The following is a 14,090-nucleotide window of genomic DNA, read 5'->3' on the forward strand; positions in this document are numbered from 1 at the left end:
TGGCAGGTTTTAGTACTCTACTAGTTATCTCTTATCACTCTCCCATGGACGTTGCAATGCTCACAGCAGAGTCAGCAAGAGGGAACTATGCCCACACGTTTGGTGACTCACATTGAGACACCAGACTGTGAAATAAAGAAAGGGCACACATTCCCTTTCACCAGCTCTGCTATGGGAGTAGTAAACACCAGCAGGACAGCAGGGCAGGCAGCAGTTGGCTGGGATGTTAAAACACGACAGCAAGATTCACCAGAGCTCCTCTGGCAGAGAATTGAAAGAGCTCAGAGACAGCAATTCACAAAGAGCAGGAACACGCTCAACAAATAGAAGGACCCGATAAAAGCTGCATGACAAATATCACCTAATTAACCATTACCTACATTTCCTAACAGTGGGAAACTTAATCTGTATGCGAGGTCAACTTCAAAGGGAGAGGAGGTCTAAGCTGAAGAAATACAAAAGGATGCATAACCAAAAGTCATGGGATTAAAGAAAGGGAAAGCTTAAAACACAAAGTGGAAAAAATCATTGAAAGCAAACCATTACACTGTCAAACAGGGTCTTAGTGGCAATGATGGAAGCCCCATGACTTGGAAAGTTTAAATTTAGAGTAAACAAAGCATTAGGAGGCTTATACCCTGGGGAGCAGTCCTGCCTCATCAGGGAGACAGGCTGCACCGGCCACCTCTGCCTCCAGTGTCTCCTTCTGCAGTATATAATCAAACTGCTCTGATGAGCTATTTCAGTCAAGCCAAAGATTTCAAAGATACGGCAATTTAGAGATTATCTATGACCCCTGCATCAAGCAGTTCTTCTACTTGCAAATAATTAGTTGGGGGAGCTGCTTGCCAGAGAGTTATATTTCAGCCTGGGTAAGATTCATGAATGAAGCTGCACTGGTTCTGTGATTTTTAAGAGCAGCTTTGGCACTGCGGTAACTTCTTCTGGACCCTGAACTCACTGCTTGCCATTCTCTGCAAAGTAATTAATATAGTCTGACGAAGAGTTGCCCAAACTGCTCTTTAATTCACTGATACTCCTGAGACTGAAACTTTCCTTGTTCAAACTGTCTGTAAGCTGTAGAGAGCCTCTGTTATGCAATATGACAAAGAGTGGGCTCTCCTTCCAGTGGTACTGACAACCATTATTCCTCCTTTCTATCATTTTCCTCCCTCTTTCTCCTTGATCATCATCATTTTTTAGACATTCAGAGAAAGGACTATTTCTCTATAGTTTATACAGTGCCAATACAGCAGGACTCTAAATCCTGTTGAGGCCAGGTAGAGCTGTTACATCAGTGGACCATGCAATACCCTGGGCATGGCAGTGGCCACCGTCCTTGGCTTACCAAGAAAGCTAGAGCAGTTAGATCATTTTCTTCTACTTTGTATTTTACTCTACCACACTATTTATCCAGAATACTCGGAGGAAATAAAACCCTCTTCAGAAACAGTAACGCACACACACGCGTGCACTTTCCAGCCCTATCATTTTGTGATCAACAACTGGCCTGTGCTTTGAGAGTCATGCAGCTACTGGAAAATTTATCTCATCTTTCACCAAAGAGGTCAGCTTGCTTTTGCTTTCTATCACAGAAACCTTCCTGGTAGGTGCAAATAAAAAGGGGGACAGAAGGGCTCAAGGAATCCTGCGGTTAGCATGCAAGGAATCTGCTCCCTTTTGTACCGCTGCCCCACACGCTGCTGGGGTGACAGCAGGAGTGGCAGCAAAGGTGTCCTGTATCTCACTGAAAGGACAAAAGGAAATAGCACATCAGCAGCACTAGTGATTCTTGTCACCAAGGACTGGTTGTCCCGGAGCGTGTTGAAAGAGACCCAGACCACAGGCCATGCCTACCCTCCCTCCCCAAACTGGCTAATCTTTCCAACAAGACACATGACTCCACAGCACCACCTAAGCCTAGCTCGTCTTGGGGAAACAAGTCACACGGGAAAACATTGACCTCTGAAGTGCAGTTTCCTGCGGATTTCAGTACATGCATCTATTAGGACAGAAGTTAGCCTACAATGGATTTGATAAATATCTGGAAGCAGAAACACCATGGATAAGTGCCTCTCCAGGGCTTTTTATTTTCCTTCTAAATAAGCTTTGCTCCAGGGCTTTCCATTTTCCTTCTAAATAAGCTGTGGGTTTACTTTTCTGTCAATTTACCAAAATGAGAATATTGCAGGTAATCTGCTGTAAAGTGTAATCTATTTTTGTGGTAATAAGCAATAATTTTAGGCCAACCATTATACAATCTTCTGTACAGACCTTGAGTTGTTTATTGCTGAAAACAAGTGACTTCAGGAATACTGATTCAGAAATGAGCAGCTGCTGAAAGCGTTATAAACAAGCCACTCCAAACTTTCTTATCTTCAGCTGAGCAGCTTCCTTCAGAGATACATATGCCTCCACACATTTTTGCAGGCACAAGTTGTGTGTTGTGAGCTTGGCTAGGAGCGACTTGGTTTTTACTAAAGGGATTCGCTTATCAGTAGGCACTTATCATAGGGCAATGCAGAACACTTCACACTCCTATTTCTCCTTTGTCCTCTGTGCCAATATTTATGTGTTCAGATGAATAAACATACATTGCTACTGTGTTTATCAGCTTCCTTATTTCCTCAGAGGCCAGATCTCGTGAGATGTCCCCATGGCAGGGGAATGCAAATGTATGCAAGCAGTATGACAGGTGAGCAAATTCCAGCATAAGTGAGAGGCCAAAGCAGATGAGGATGGTGCCAAGCAGACCTCCTTGGAGTAAGAAGTGTCTCCAGATGTTCTGTGTCTCCACCTGGTGTGTAGCAATGTAACGTAGCTCCTTCTCCATACTCTCACACTAAAAAATCAGACATTGTGCAGATTAAAATTGGCATTGACCAACCCTATCTGGGTGACATGACATTACAGAGCAAGAGAAAAACTCTGCTGTAAAAGCACGATGCACCAACCTACCAAAAATCTTCAAGCTCTCAAAATTATCAGGTTGCATGCTCAGACCAACTGCACCTGCACAATTGCTCCAAAGGAGTAAAGGTACGTTGGAGTTACAGGTCATCGCAATGACATCAATACATACAGGACTATGTTATATGCTCAGGTGCAGCTCTGCACCTTTAGTACGCAAGCCAACATCTCTGCATGATCCTGCTCTGGTGATATGGGCCTTCTAGTGGCCACACAACTCATCTCTGCATAAATTATGCAGTGTGGATAAATACCCTGTTACTTATTGCAAATCATTTTCAGTGGCATGACTTCAACATGCCTGAGGGTGGTGAAACACTGGCACAGGTTGCCCAGAGAGGTGGTAGGTGCCCGATTCCTGCAAACATTCAAGGTCAGGTTGGACAGAGCTCTGAGTAATCTGATCTAGTTGAAGACATCCCTGGTCATTGCAGGGGGATTGGACTAGATGACCTTTAAAGGTTCCTTCCAACCTAAACTATTCTATAATTCCATGATAAATGACCCTTAATATTCAAGAATTTACTTCGAGTGAAAGAGGAATAGACTTTTGTCCTAGCAGCTGTTCTTCCTGACCTACAAGCAAGGAAAGAGATGGTTCAGCAACCATAAAGCTCCTCCTCACAGTTGTCCTCTGCCAAGGCAGGACAGTGTGCACTGCATGGGTCCCTTTGACCAGAGCCACCAAGGCTCTCTGTCCACCATCTCTGCCCCCTATCCAGTACTCCTGGCTGGGATGAGGACACTGCTCTCTTTTACTTGCCAGTCGGGAATACCCTCTGCAGGATGCCACAGGGAAAGTACAGAAGAGCCAGTACCAGACCAAACTGTTAATTAACAGCACCAGTGCCCCAAATTAGCTTCTGTTATTAAAGGATGAGTAGGAACTTTCTACACTTCTATCTTCGAAATATTTCAAAGATGCTTCACGAATACAGCACAAATCTCTTTTTCCTTCCTGCCATATATCTTAAGTGACTTGTGCTAACTCTGGGCTCCCCTGCTAAACCGAGTGGAGTGGGAGGAGCAGGGGGAGCTGTTTAAAAAGCAAATAATGTCTGGTTTTCAATACAACTTTATTTTGTTATTCTGATCTCTCCATATTCATCTGACTTAATCTAAAAGTTAACAAGAGTCCAACCACATCAAAACTGAAATCCCGGTCTGATTGTCCAAATTTTTTGTGCATTTGGAAATCTCCCACTGAATCTGACATAACGATGTTAGAATAACAGAAATGTGTAGTTTGGGGTCACTGCTTTAATGTCTCAGACACACTCTCCCAAGTGGTCTGCATTTCATTTCAAACAAAAATAAGAGACTAAAGCAAGGGATCCCAGCAGCCAACCACATGGGGCTGGATTAGCAGTGTAATCAGCCCTTTCTTTTCCCTTTTTAACATAGAAACAATGTCTGAACTGGACCTTTACAGGGGAGAAAGCTTCTAAATGGGAATTAACTGTTACTCGCAGGTAGTGTTTGCAGGGAATAGTATTAATAACTGCCCCTTACAGTCCCTCCAGGCCACTCTCCAGAGAAGCAGCAAATTCATACAGTCATGGGTTTGATTAGACATAGTGATTTTATATACTTAATTTTGAAGGGTTTGGTTTGACTAAATTTTTAAATTACTGACAATCAGAATACACATACAATTGGTTCTGCCTATAGCAGCCATATAGCTGAATTTCAAAACCACAAAAATACGTGCGATTTTCTTGTCTACAGCTTTCCAATTTTCTTACATACATGCATTTCCTACCAGCGAGCTGCAGGCAGCTTGCCGTTCAGCTTGTGGAGTTTCTGGCTTACCCTTCAGAGAGGCCTTCACCCCCTCCGGGACTGAGAAAGAAGACAAGATTCATCTCTGGCATTGGACTGATCCTACCCTGGCCAAGCACAGGTATCAAAGCCAGAATTGGGAGCACCAAAGAGGCACTGTGGATCTTCTCCAAAGAGACTCAGGAACTTGCCCAAGGTCCCTCAAGAAATTTGCGGCAGAACAGAGAATGTCAGCTACTTCCCTAGCACATCTGCATCCCCAAAAATGGGTGAATAGGAATGTTCTGGTCTCACTCATGTAACAAACTTACCGTACAAGAGATCTGCTGCAAGACTGCCTACAGGGAACACAATTATCACTGTGATAAACAGGGGAGCTGTAACTACAAGCACTGTAAGTGTTGGAGGCAAAGCCAATGGGTAACGGCTCTGAAGGCATAAGGAGCTAAGTCAAGCAGGTAAGGATTTCTTTTGAACCTCTCCTGCACATAAAACCATGGCATGGAAAACCAAAGGTTACATTTTCCCTCAAGTTCTCAAGTTCTTCAGACGCCTGAAGTGGGCCACTCACCCACAAGGGATGCGGCTAAGCACAGACCTATCGATCACACTGGTCAAGTAAAAGTAAAAGTAAATTTTGCAGTAAATCAATAAAAGAAAGAAGGGAAGGCTAGCCTCTGACAAAGTCTTCAGTCCATGTTCTCCCACCCTAAACACAACTGCCTCTTGTCTGTTGCATTATGAACTTTTGTTATCATATCCAGGAAAACCTTCCACTGATAAGGACATGTCCTCCCATACTACAACTCAGTCATTTGTTGTGCAGTGTTATGAGGGAAACTGCAAATCTGATAGCTTAAAGGTTACACTACAGGCAAACACCAACCCCGTGCAATTTCTTGAGAATTTATCACTGACATTTGGAAGCCAAAGCACTCATATCAACTTTAAAAAAAAAAAAAAAAAGCAGCTGTAAATTCCTCTTAAAAACACTGGATGCAAGAGTGAGAAGTGATGTGGGAAACTCTGGTCTTTAGCCAAATTATAAAAGAAATTATTCACTACCCCTGGAGGTTCATTAATCTAGTTCGCTATAAATTTCTATTATGAGATATTATTGATTCATAGCCATAACACACTGGATGCTTGAGATCTTTGCCCAAAAGTTTTCATGGTCCCAAATCCTGTACTTGGAAAGACTTGTGCTTACTTCAACGTCCAAGAGCAGACCTTATTCATCTCAACAATATCAGCCGACTCATGTTTCTAATTTTAGTTGTTCCTACTGACAGTTGAGTAACACTGGCACCTACCAAATAATCCTTTGATTTGCTGACGTCATATGTGCTCTTGGGAGGATACATATAGTCAACATCCCCTACACAAATGGACAGAGCTGATTGATTAACTACTGATGCTTGGAAGATTACAAGCTTAAGTGATGTATAATCACTTACAGTGGCCTAAGAGCCAAATGAGTCAGAAGAAGAAAAGCTAAGGATTCTCTCCAGGTTTCAAGTTACCTAAGTAAAAGCCTCTTGAAATAGGATCAGTTCTGAAGTAAGATGAATGCCACAGCAACTTCTGAATGTGTTGAAATAGCTAAGCATTGGGAAGAAAAACTATAAAAAAAATAATCTTCAAACCTAGTCAAACAATGTGGTTTTGCAGTGTAATTCTGTTTCAACCACATTCCTGAACCATTATGGACTAGATTTGCAGCAAAATTAAGAAAGTCATCAGCAAAATCTAATTCAGTCCTGTCTAAACTACAAAGAAGAATTACCCACTAAGCTGTGTGAGATGTCGTGCTCCCACGCGCAGCAGCACTGCTTAATACAGGTCTATTCAGCACCAGCACAGACAGCTGCTGCCTGGTCAAGGAAAGACAAAGTCCAAAATTAACAGATCCAGTTTAACGTGCAATACCTGAAGGGAAGTGCCAACTGAACAGGCAACATCTTCTTTAATTAAAGTTGCATAAGAGTGGGGATAGCGAGAAGGACACATCTGATGACTTGGTACAATTCGGCCATAAAAAGAAGACTGGATGCTGATGGTGGTTCTGTGAGGACACCTCAGGGAGACATATTCTCCATCGCAGGCATGGTCAGTGTAATTCTTCAGTACTTGCGATATGTAACCTGCAAAAACATGACAAAAACCATTATTAGTGAAAAGCAGTTAATACTTAGGTGATTTATATCAGTGCAGTCTAACAAACACACAACTAACAAGCAATGAGGGACGCAGATTTTACTACTCGTCTCACACACAGGCAAAGGAGAGAGACATGGTGGAAGGGGAGGCTTGGTGATGTGGGCTTCAGCCATGTTATATATCCTCAGTGGAAGCAATATTTAGATGCTCCAGTCATATTTACATTGGCGTAACTATCAAGTTTACAGGAAATGTGGCTGAGCCAGACTCATCATTTAGACCACATCTAGATACCGCATGCAATTCTTCACCCTCAAATGCAAGGCAAACATCAATAAACTGGAACGAGTTCAGCAGAGGGCAACCAAGATAGTTGGGAGCTGGTTGTCCTGTAAGAAGGGGCTTGTTCAACCTGGAGAAGAGACAGCTTTGGGGGAAACTAATAGCAGCAGGGTGGTTATCAAGGAGATGGAGCCAGGCTCTTCACAGTGGTGTGTGGTAGGAGAATGACAGATAACAGGCACAAGATGAAACAAGAGACCTTCAGACTGGGTATATGGATTGACTTTTTCACTGTGTGGGCAGTCAAGCAATGGAGCAGATTGCCCAAAGAAGTTGTGCAGTCTACATCCTTGGAGGATTTCAAGACCTTACTGGATAAAGCCCTGAGCAAACCGGTCTGACCTTCTAGTTGGCCCTGTTTTGAGCAGGAGGTTAGACCAGGGAACTGAAGTCCCTTCCAACCTCACTTTTCCTGTGAACTTATGATGACGGGCAAGAAAGGCCCACTGTTGGGGTTACAGTTGGTTGTATGAGGTCCTATTCCATCATAGCACACCAATCACATCTTTGGAGAAATCTTTGATCTCCCTTCACAATATACCATTTTAATTCTTCTCGTTGCACGTTCTGTTCTAGCCTTTGACACAAAAGCTTTGTTTTCTCTCCAACTCTGCAAAGTTTCAATCTTTTTGAAACGAAAACAGCATGCAGAACCAAATCTCTCCTTGTTTGTTAGAGGATGACGTTATCCACACTAATAAAGTTGTTAGCAAGAATAAAGCATGGGGACAAAGCCTCTTAAAGTTACACTGAGTTAAAAGTTGCCATGGCAACTGCCAAACAAATCCGGATTTTGCCACACTCAAGCCTGAGGGGAAAACACTGTGGTACTGATATAGAGACATCTGTGCAAGGTACTCTATATCACATCCAGTGTCAGCATCAGCCGTGGTCCCATTCAACCCTGCAGACTTCCTCCCTGTGATGAGTTTGGAGGTCCCCTTCCCACTGCTGGCCACCAACACAAGTCTATCAGTAGCAATCCCATAATACCCTGTCCCTGTCTTCCTCTACCTCATTTCTTAAGAAATGGTAGACTGTTTTCTTAAGAGGTAGAGCAGAGAGAAAAGACAAAGCCATTAAGAGAAACAAGTAACCCCTGGACAAATTCCTAAAAGGGAACCTGAGGTATATCTTAGATCTGCTTTTAAAAAATGGCTAAAATGTGAATATTCTCTTGGTTGCCCATAATCATAGAGTAATTTAGGCTGGTACCTCTGAAAGTCATCTAGTCCAACCTTCTGTTCAATGCAGAATCAACTTAGACCAGGTTTCCCAGGGCCTTGTCCAGTTCTGAATATCTCCAAGGACGAGACCTCCACAACCTCTCTGGGCAATGCCTAACAACTTTCACAGTGATTTTTTTTTTTTTCTTCATTACATGCAATTGGAATTTCCCTCTGGTTCTTTCATTATGCATTTCAGAGAAAAGACTTGTTCCATTTCTTCTATATACCTTGAAGTAGTGTAAAACACTAATTAGATCCCACTCTCCTTATTCTTTACCTCTCCTGGATGAACAGCCTGGTTGCCTCAATCTCTTATTATTTATCATACGTTCCAGTACCCTTGCCTTCTTGGCAGCCAAAGGGACTCTCTCCAGATTCTCAACACCTTTGCTATGCTGAGGGGCCAGCTTGGTATGCAGTTACCCTTCATTGCTGCAAGGTGCACTGCTTCCTCACGTTCATCATCCTGTCTTCCAAGACAGCATAATGCACATAGGGAAGCACCATTCATGTGGTTTGAGAGAATTCGTGTGGCTTACTCAGAATCATTTCAACATCAACTCTAGCTATCCTTGTAGACGCATCTGTGGGGTATATTTATACTCCACTAAGTTAAACACTCCCAGGGCCTTTTCTCTGTCCCTAAGGCCTTAACCAGAAATTTCCTCTCACTCTCCAAAATAGTATGGCCTCATCCAGAGCTTTTACTGGGAATAGTTCCTCTTCCATACCAACACCGAAACCTAGCTCAGGAGTTGTGTGAAAGAATATGGTCTGAACAAATTTCCAGGTGTCTAAAACAAATATAATAATTGTCCTTAGAGATAACCAACACACAATAATTTAGCTTTAGCATTCAAGCTGCCACTATGAGGGCTGAATTCTCTGATTTCTCTAAATTTTAGTCTGTAGTTCTGATTTAGCAATTCTATTGCTGCAATGCCTCGAGGTGTGTGCCAAATAAATATTTACTCAAATCAACATATTAAATTCAAAATCCCCAGGGCAGTATTTGCTTATAAGAAAAAGACTGAGACACAGCCCCAGTAATTAAAGTGACAGGGCTGCAACAGATCAGGTAACAGCACTGTTTAATTTAGTGCCTTTATCTCACTTCTTCAAGGATGTGCTCTGGGGATAAAATGAACTACTGGAGTGCATCTCCTTTCCCAATCAGTAGAATACATGCTCTGTGTGATGCTGTACACCTAGCCTGGGAGTCAGATTAGCTCTTCTCCCTCAAAAGTAAGGCAACCATACAAGATGGGTATCAGGCAAAGCAAACTACAAACAAAACCAGAATACAACACAAAACATTAAACCCCACTTTCCACACTGTTACTCCAGTGCATTAGGACTTTTCCCTGAGGCTGACCTACTAGGGTGCCAGAGAAATATAACCAAAGCACAGGTCGAGACTCTGCTGGCTCCTCTGAATATTCAATTATTCCGTCAGAACAGCCATCCTAGAGCATACCTTTCATATTACCAATTCAGGATCAGGGAAGGTTTCAACCCCTGCAATTAGTGCAAATCACTTGTTGAAACAACTCCTTCCTCTCATCTTCCACCAGCAATCTCAAAATAGCTTGAGTCCATTCAAGCTCAAGATATTGAAGGGATTGAATGCTTTAATGGTGACTGGCTAATAATAAACAAAGTACAATGTCTGAAACATCTGGCACTGACCACTGTCAGAGAGAAGATACTGGTTTAGACATGGGCATGATCAGGGATGACATGATGTTCTCCAAAGAGCAAAAGGAAGTGGCTGTAGAGAATTAATGCTCTGTTTTTTTCCTCTTTAAATGTGCCAAATTTACACTACATTCATTGGTAGTTCTTCTAAAAGTGTGGGCATTTCATTCCCCATTGATTCATGGTTCAGTAACCCCAAATCTGAATTGTTTTCAGCATCCTTGCTGAATTTTCAGTAACAAGTCTCCAGCGACCTTTTGTACCACTATATGTGGTACCAGGGAGGGAACTACTGGGTTGCTCTTTACTGAATTAAATGCATAAACATGTAGCTAATGGCAGGTGCTTGAGGACTTCGATGGCATTTGTATACCAAGGTAAGCAGCACTTCATGAGTACACAAGGAATAGCTTACAGAGCTCATCATTAACTCTTTCCTGGCAAGCATGAAAAAATCCTTTGGATAGCTGCAAGAAACTATTTTAGTTTAGTAAAATGATACAGCAGATCACCAATCAGCTACTCATAGACCACAGAATACGAGTGTCAAGAAACTGAGATGATAAAGATATTATCAAATTATTTTATCACTCCTCATTGAGTATATTTCTCTGCTTTATTATCTGGGATATAAGCTACAACCTTACAAAAGTCCACTCCAAACAAAGATAAGGCAGGCTGTTTTTAAAGATGGTCAAAGACATTAGCCGCTCCTTTCTTCATCCCCAAATTCTGGGATGTGAAAGCACCATTGTTGGACCCAGGACCTGAAGGCAAGCAATTATTTGGGGAAAACTTCCCAGCTGTACTGCTAGAGTCAAACCTACTCTATTTTGTCATGGTTCATCTTGGAGTGGAAGTGACACAAATTCTCATGATTTTATCAGGAAATTTTTTGGTAGTTCACTTACTAGCCTGCCTAGGGAAGACAATGTTAGAGCAGGTGAGCTAATTTGAGCTAATTTGAGCTTTTCTTTAACAATATATATTTCATTTGAAAGCATGGTAAAAGCATAAAAGTAATCTAAAGCATTAGGCCCACCAAACCTTTTCCAAATGCTACACATTTTAAAAATCTAAGATAACAAAAACAATCTCAAAATCTTTTGGGTTTAGCACTTCTCCTTTTTTAAGGATTGTGTTGAGGACATGGAATCTTTGCTGGTGGGCATCCATACTCCCAAATTAAATCAAAGTATAGGAGTCAAGTGCTAAACATCTCCTTGATTCAAAAGACCAATGTCACTACCAAAACAGGGGTTTACACTCTGAAGACAGAATAAACAACCAAAAGAAGTGCATCACAAAAATAATAGGTCATTTTGTCCCTCTAACAAGAAGGAAATGTTCCTTTTAAACACCACTTGCAATTTATTTTTCCAAAGTCCAGAGTTTGACTCCTATCAGTCATCAGCAATTACTCTCCACTACTTGCCAAACACAACGCCTAATGCTGACTGTAACTCTATCCCACTCAGCAACATCAGTTCCCAAGAACTATTTCCACCACTGCCTCTCTAGGGAACTGTTGCTCAGTTCTCATCCAACAGCCAGTTATAACCCTTAACACAGGACTAGAGAAAAACAATAATTTCATACAGAATATCATCATTTTACAGGTACTGTAAATCTAAACATCGTCCTTTACTTATGTTCATAGAGCTACAACCTTACCTTTTTGAAACCAAAGCAACTGATGGAGTGGTTCACAAAAGCACGGATGATATAAAAGCTTCCATCCCATCCAGATGTAGGATAAAAGTAGAGCATACAGACACTTGTTCGTATATCCTATTTAACCATGGTTGCCTAAAAGCGATAAGCTCTCTTCTCTTTCCACTAGGTACAGTTCTAGTTTTGCTTGACAAGGCTCGTAGCAACACGCCAGCTTGCCAGTCATCAGAAAAGAAATTTCATCTTTCACCAGGCAACATCTCTGTGGGCATGTGGCTGGAGGAATGGACACACAATAAACCTAACTCTTTGTACAGTTTGGATATGAGCCGAAACTTCTAATAAATTACAAGGAAACTCAAAGGATGTGAATGGTTAATGAACTACTAGACATAATTCAAGCCAGATACTTTCATTAATATCTGCATTGAGCTGCATCTAAGCTATAGTAATGTCTTCTTAAAACATCCCATTTTGAGCTTTTGTAATTACAAATATAGAACTGTTTACATATAATAGAGAAAAATCAGCATAATGAAACAAGAACATTATACTTAGAAATAAGCAATTTCCCATTATCTGAAACACATGAAGTCAGTGCAATTAACTGTGTTAATGAATAAAGCATTGCTGTGTTACTGGTTGACATTGATTATTTTATTTTTAATCCTCTTGTTTTCCAAATCTCTCTTGTTCTTTCAGTATCTACTGTTATTTTCTTCTGGTTTCCTCAGCTTCCTTGCAGATGTTTTTGAGACTGAATATGAAACAGAACTTGCTTCCAGGAGAGACCTTAATCAGATACTTTTCTGGGGCTCAGACTACCCCTATACCACACTGTTTTTCAGGTATGCTGTGACTGGACAATTTCAGCTTATTCTTTATACGCAGAACACCAATACCCCTCACATTTCACTGAAAGAGTGCTAAGCCAGTGGTATAGAATAACACGCCATGAGGATAGGCAAACAGGGCTGAAATGTGACCCCAGGCAAGGCTTGAAGCCAGAGCGAGTAACTCAATGAATGCATTTCATACCGGGCATTACTGGTAATCCTGTGGTCGCAGTAGTAAAAGCAGCTCGCTCAAATCACAGAGCAGCCTAGTATGGACAAGTAGGGTTTGTTTTGCTTTGTTACTAATACTGGAGATTAAAACTTGCTATTACAAACCTTCTACAGAGAGATTTGCTTTCACTTCGGCTACTCCCCAACCCTTTCACCTTTCAGATACCATACAGCACTGGAAAAACTTGAACATCTTGTAAGCATACTTGGGAAAATATTTTTATTTTAAGTCAACAGTTCCTTGCCCACTATCTGATCTTCCGTACCACAGTTGCAGCTCCAAACAGTACCCAGTGTTAACTTAGAAAAACTGCTTTGAAATGAGAGTGAATTTAGAACTGCAGCTCAGTGCCAGCACTTCAAGGCTAAACAAGGTAATGTTTTGTAAATGCTGAACAGTATTTCATGGGTCTCCTGGGTTTGCGTAATGATGAGAAGGTAGTGGAAATTAGATTGGTGAAGTCTAGGGTTGACAGGAATAAAAACATGATGGGTTTCATCTCTGCAGGCTAGAATCTAACTGAGATACTATTGATGATTATTGCTAATTATTCCCTTAAACTTTGTAACTGTAAAATCCTATAGAATTTAATAAAACACTACAGTCCACAGACTGTTGGAATAACTCCGGAGAATTTAATAAGCAACTTCTACTGCAAGTATTTTGAGTCTAGAACTTTAAAAAATTGCTCTAAAAATTCAATACAAAAATCTTTTTTGCTATTTGAACATCATTTTAGATGACTATCTTCGAATGCCATGAGTCTAAGGTTTCTTGAGAACTTTTTTCTAAAACAAGTTTTTAAAGCCCTTATGGCTACAGAGATTATTTTTTTCCCTGATCTTTTACATTTTGAAAAGGCAAATGAACAGAATTTAAAATGTATCTTTTTGGGGGTTTTTAAGCTTATCATTCTAGAATCTAGGAAATTTAGCCTGGAAGGCTCTCCTGCAGGTTGTCTAGTTCAAACTGTTGCTTAGAGTAGAGCCAATATCAAAGTGAGATCAAGCTGCTCAGCCCATTGTTCAGCCCTGAGCAAGGACTGCCACGGACAGGGATTCCCCAGCCTCCGAAGCACCCATGTCAGTGCTTCACCATCCCTCTCATCAAAATTTTTTTTCAAATAAGTGCTCAGAATTTCCCCTGTCACAACTCGTGTCTGCTGTT

At 41.4% G+C, this 14,090-nt stretch overlaps 1 protein-coding gene across 2 annotated transcripts in view; it reads right to left on the reverse strand.

Moving 5' to 3' along the window:
- Positions 1 to 14,090, reverse strand: part of EVA1A (eva-1 homolog A, regulator of programmed cell death) — a 218,722-nt gene that overhangs the window by 147,041 nt on the left and 57,591 nt on the right. For both annotated transcript variants that reach the window (XM_075750485.1, XM_075750484.1), the window contains exon 2: positions 6,682 to 6,896. In XM_075750485.1, the coding sequence (XP_075606600.1) occupies positions 6,682 to 6,896 (215 nt within the window). The remainder of the gene's footprint in view (positions 1 to 6,681; positions 6,897 to 14,090) is intronic.

This window comes from Balearica regulorum, chromosome 3 (genome assembly GCF_011004875.1).
Source record: "Balearica regulorum gibbericeps isolate bBalReg1 chromosome 3, bBalReg1.pri, whole genome shotgun sequence".
Lineage (NCBI taxonomy): Eukaryota > Metazoa > Chordata > Aves > Gruiformes > Gruidae > Balearica > Balearica regulorum.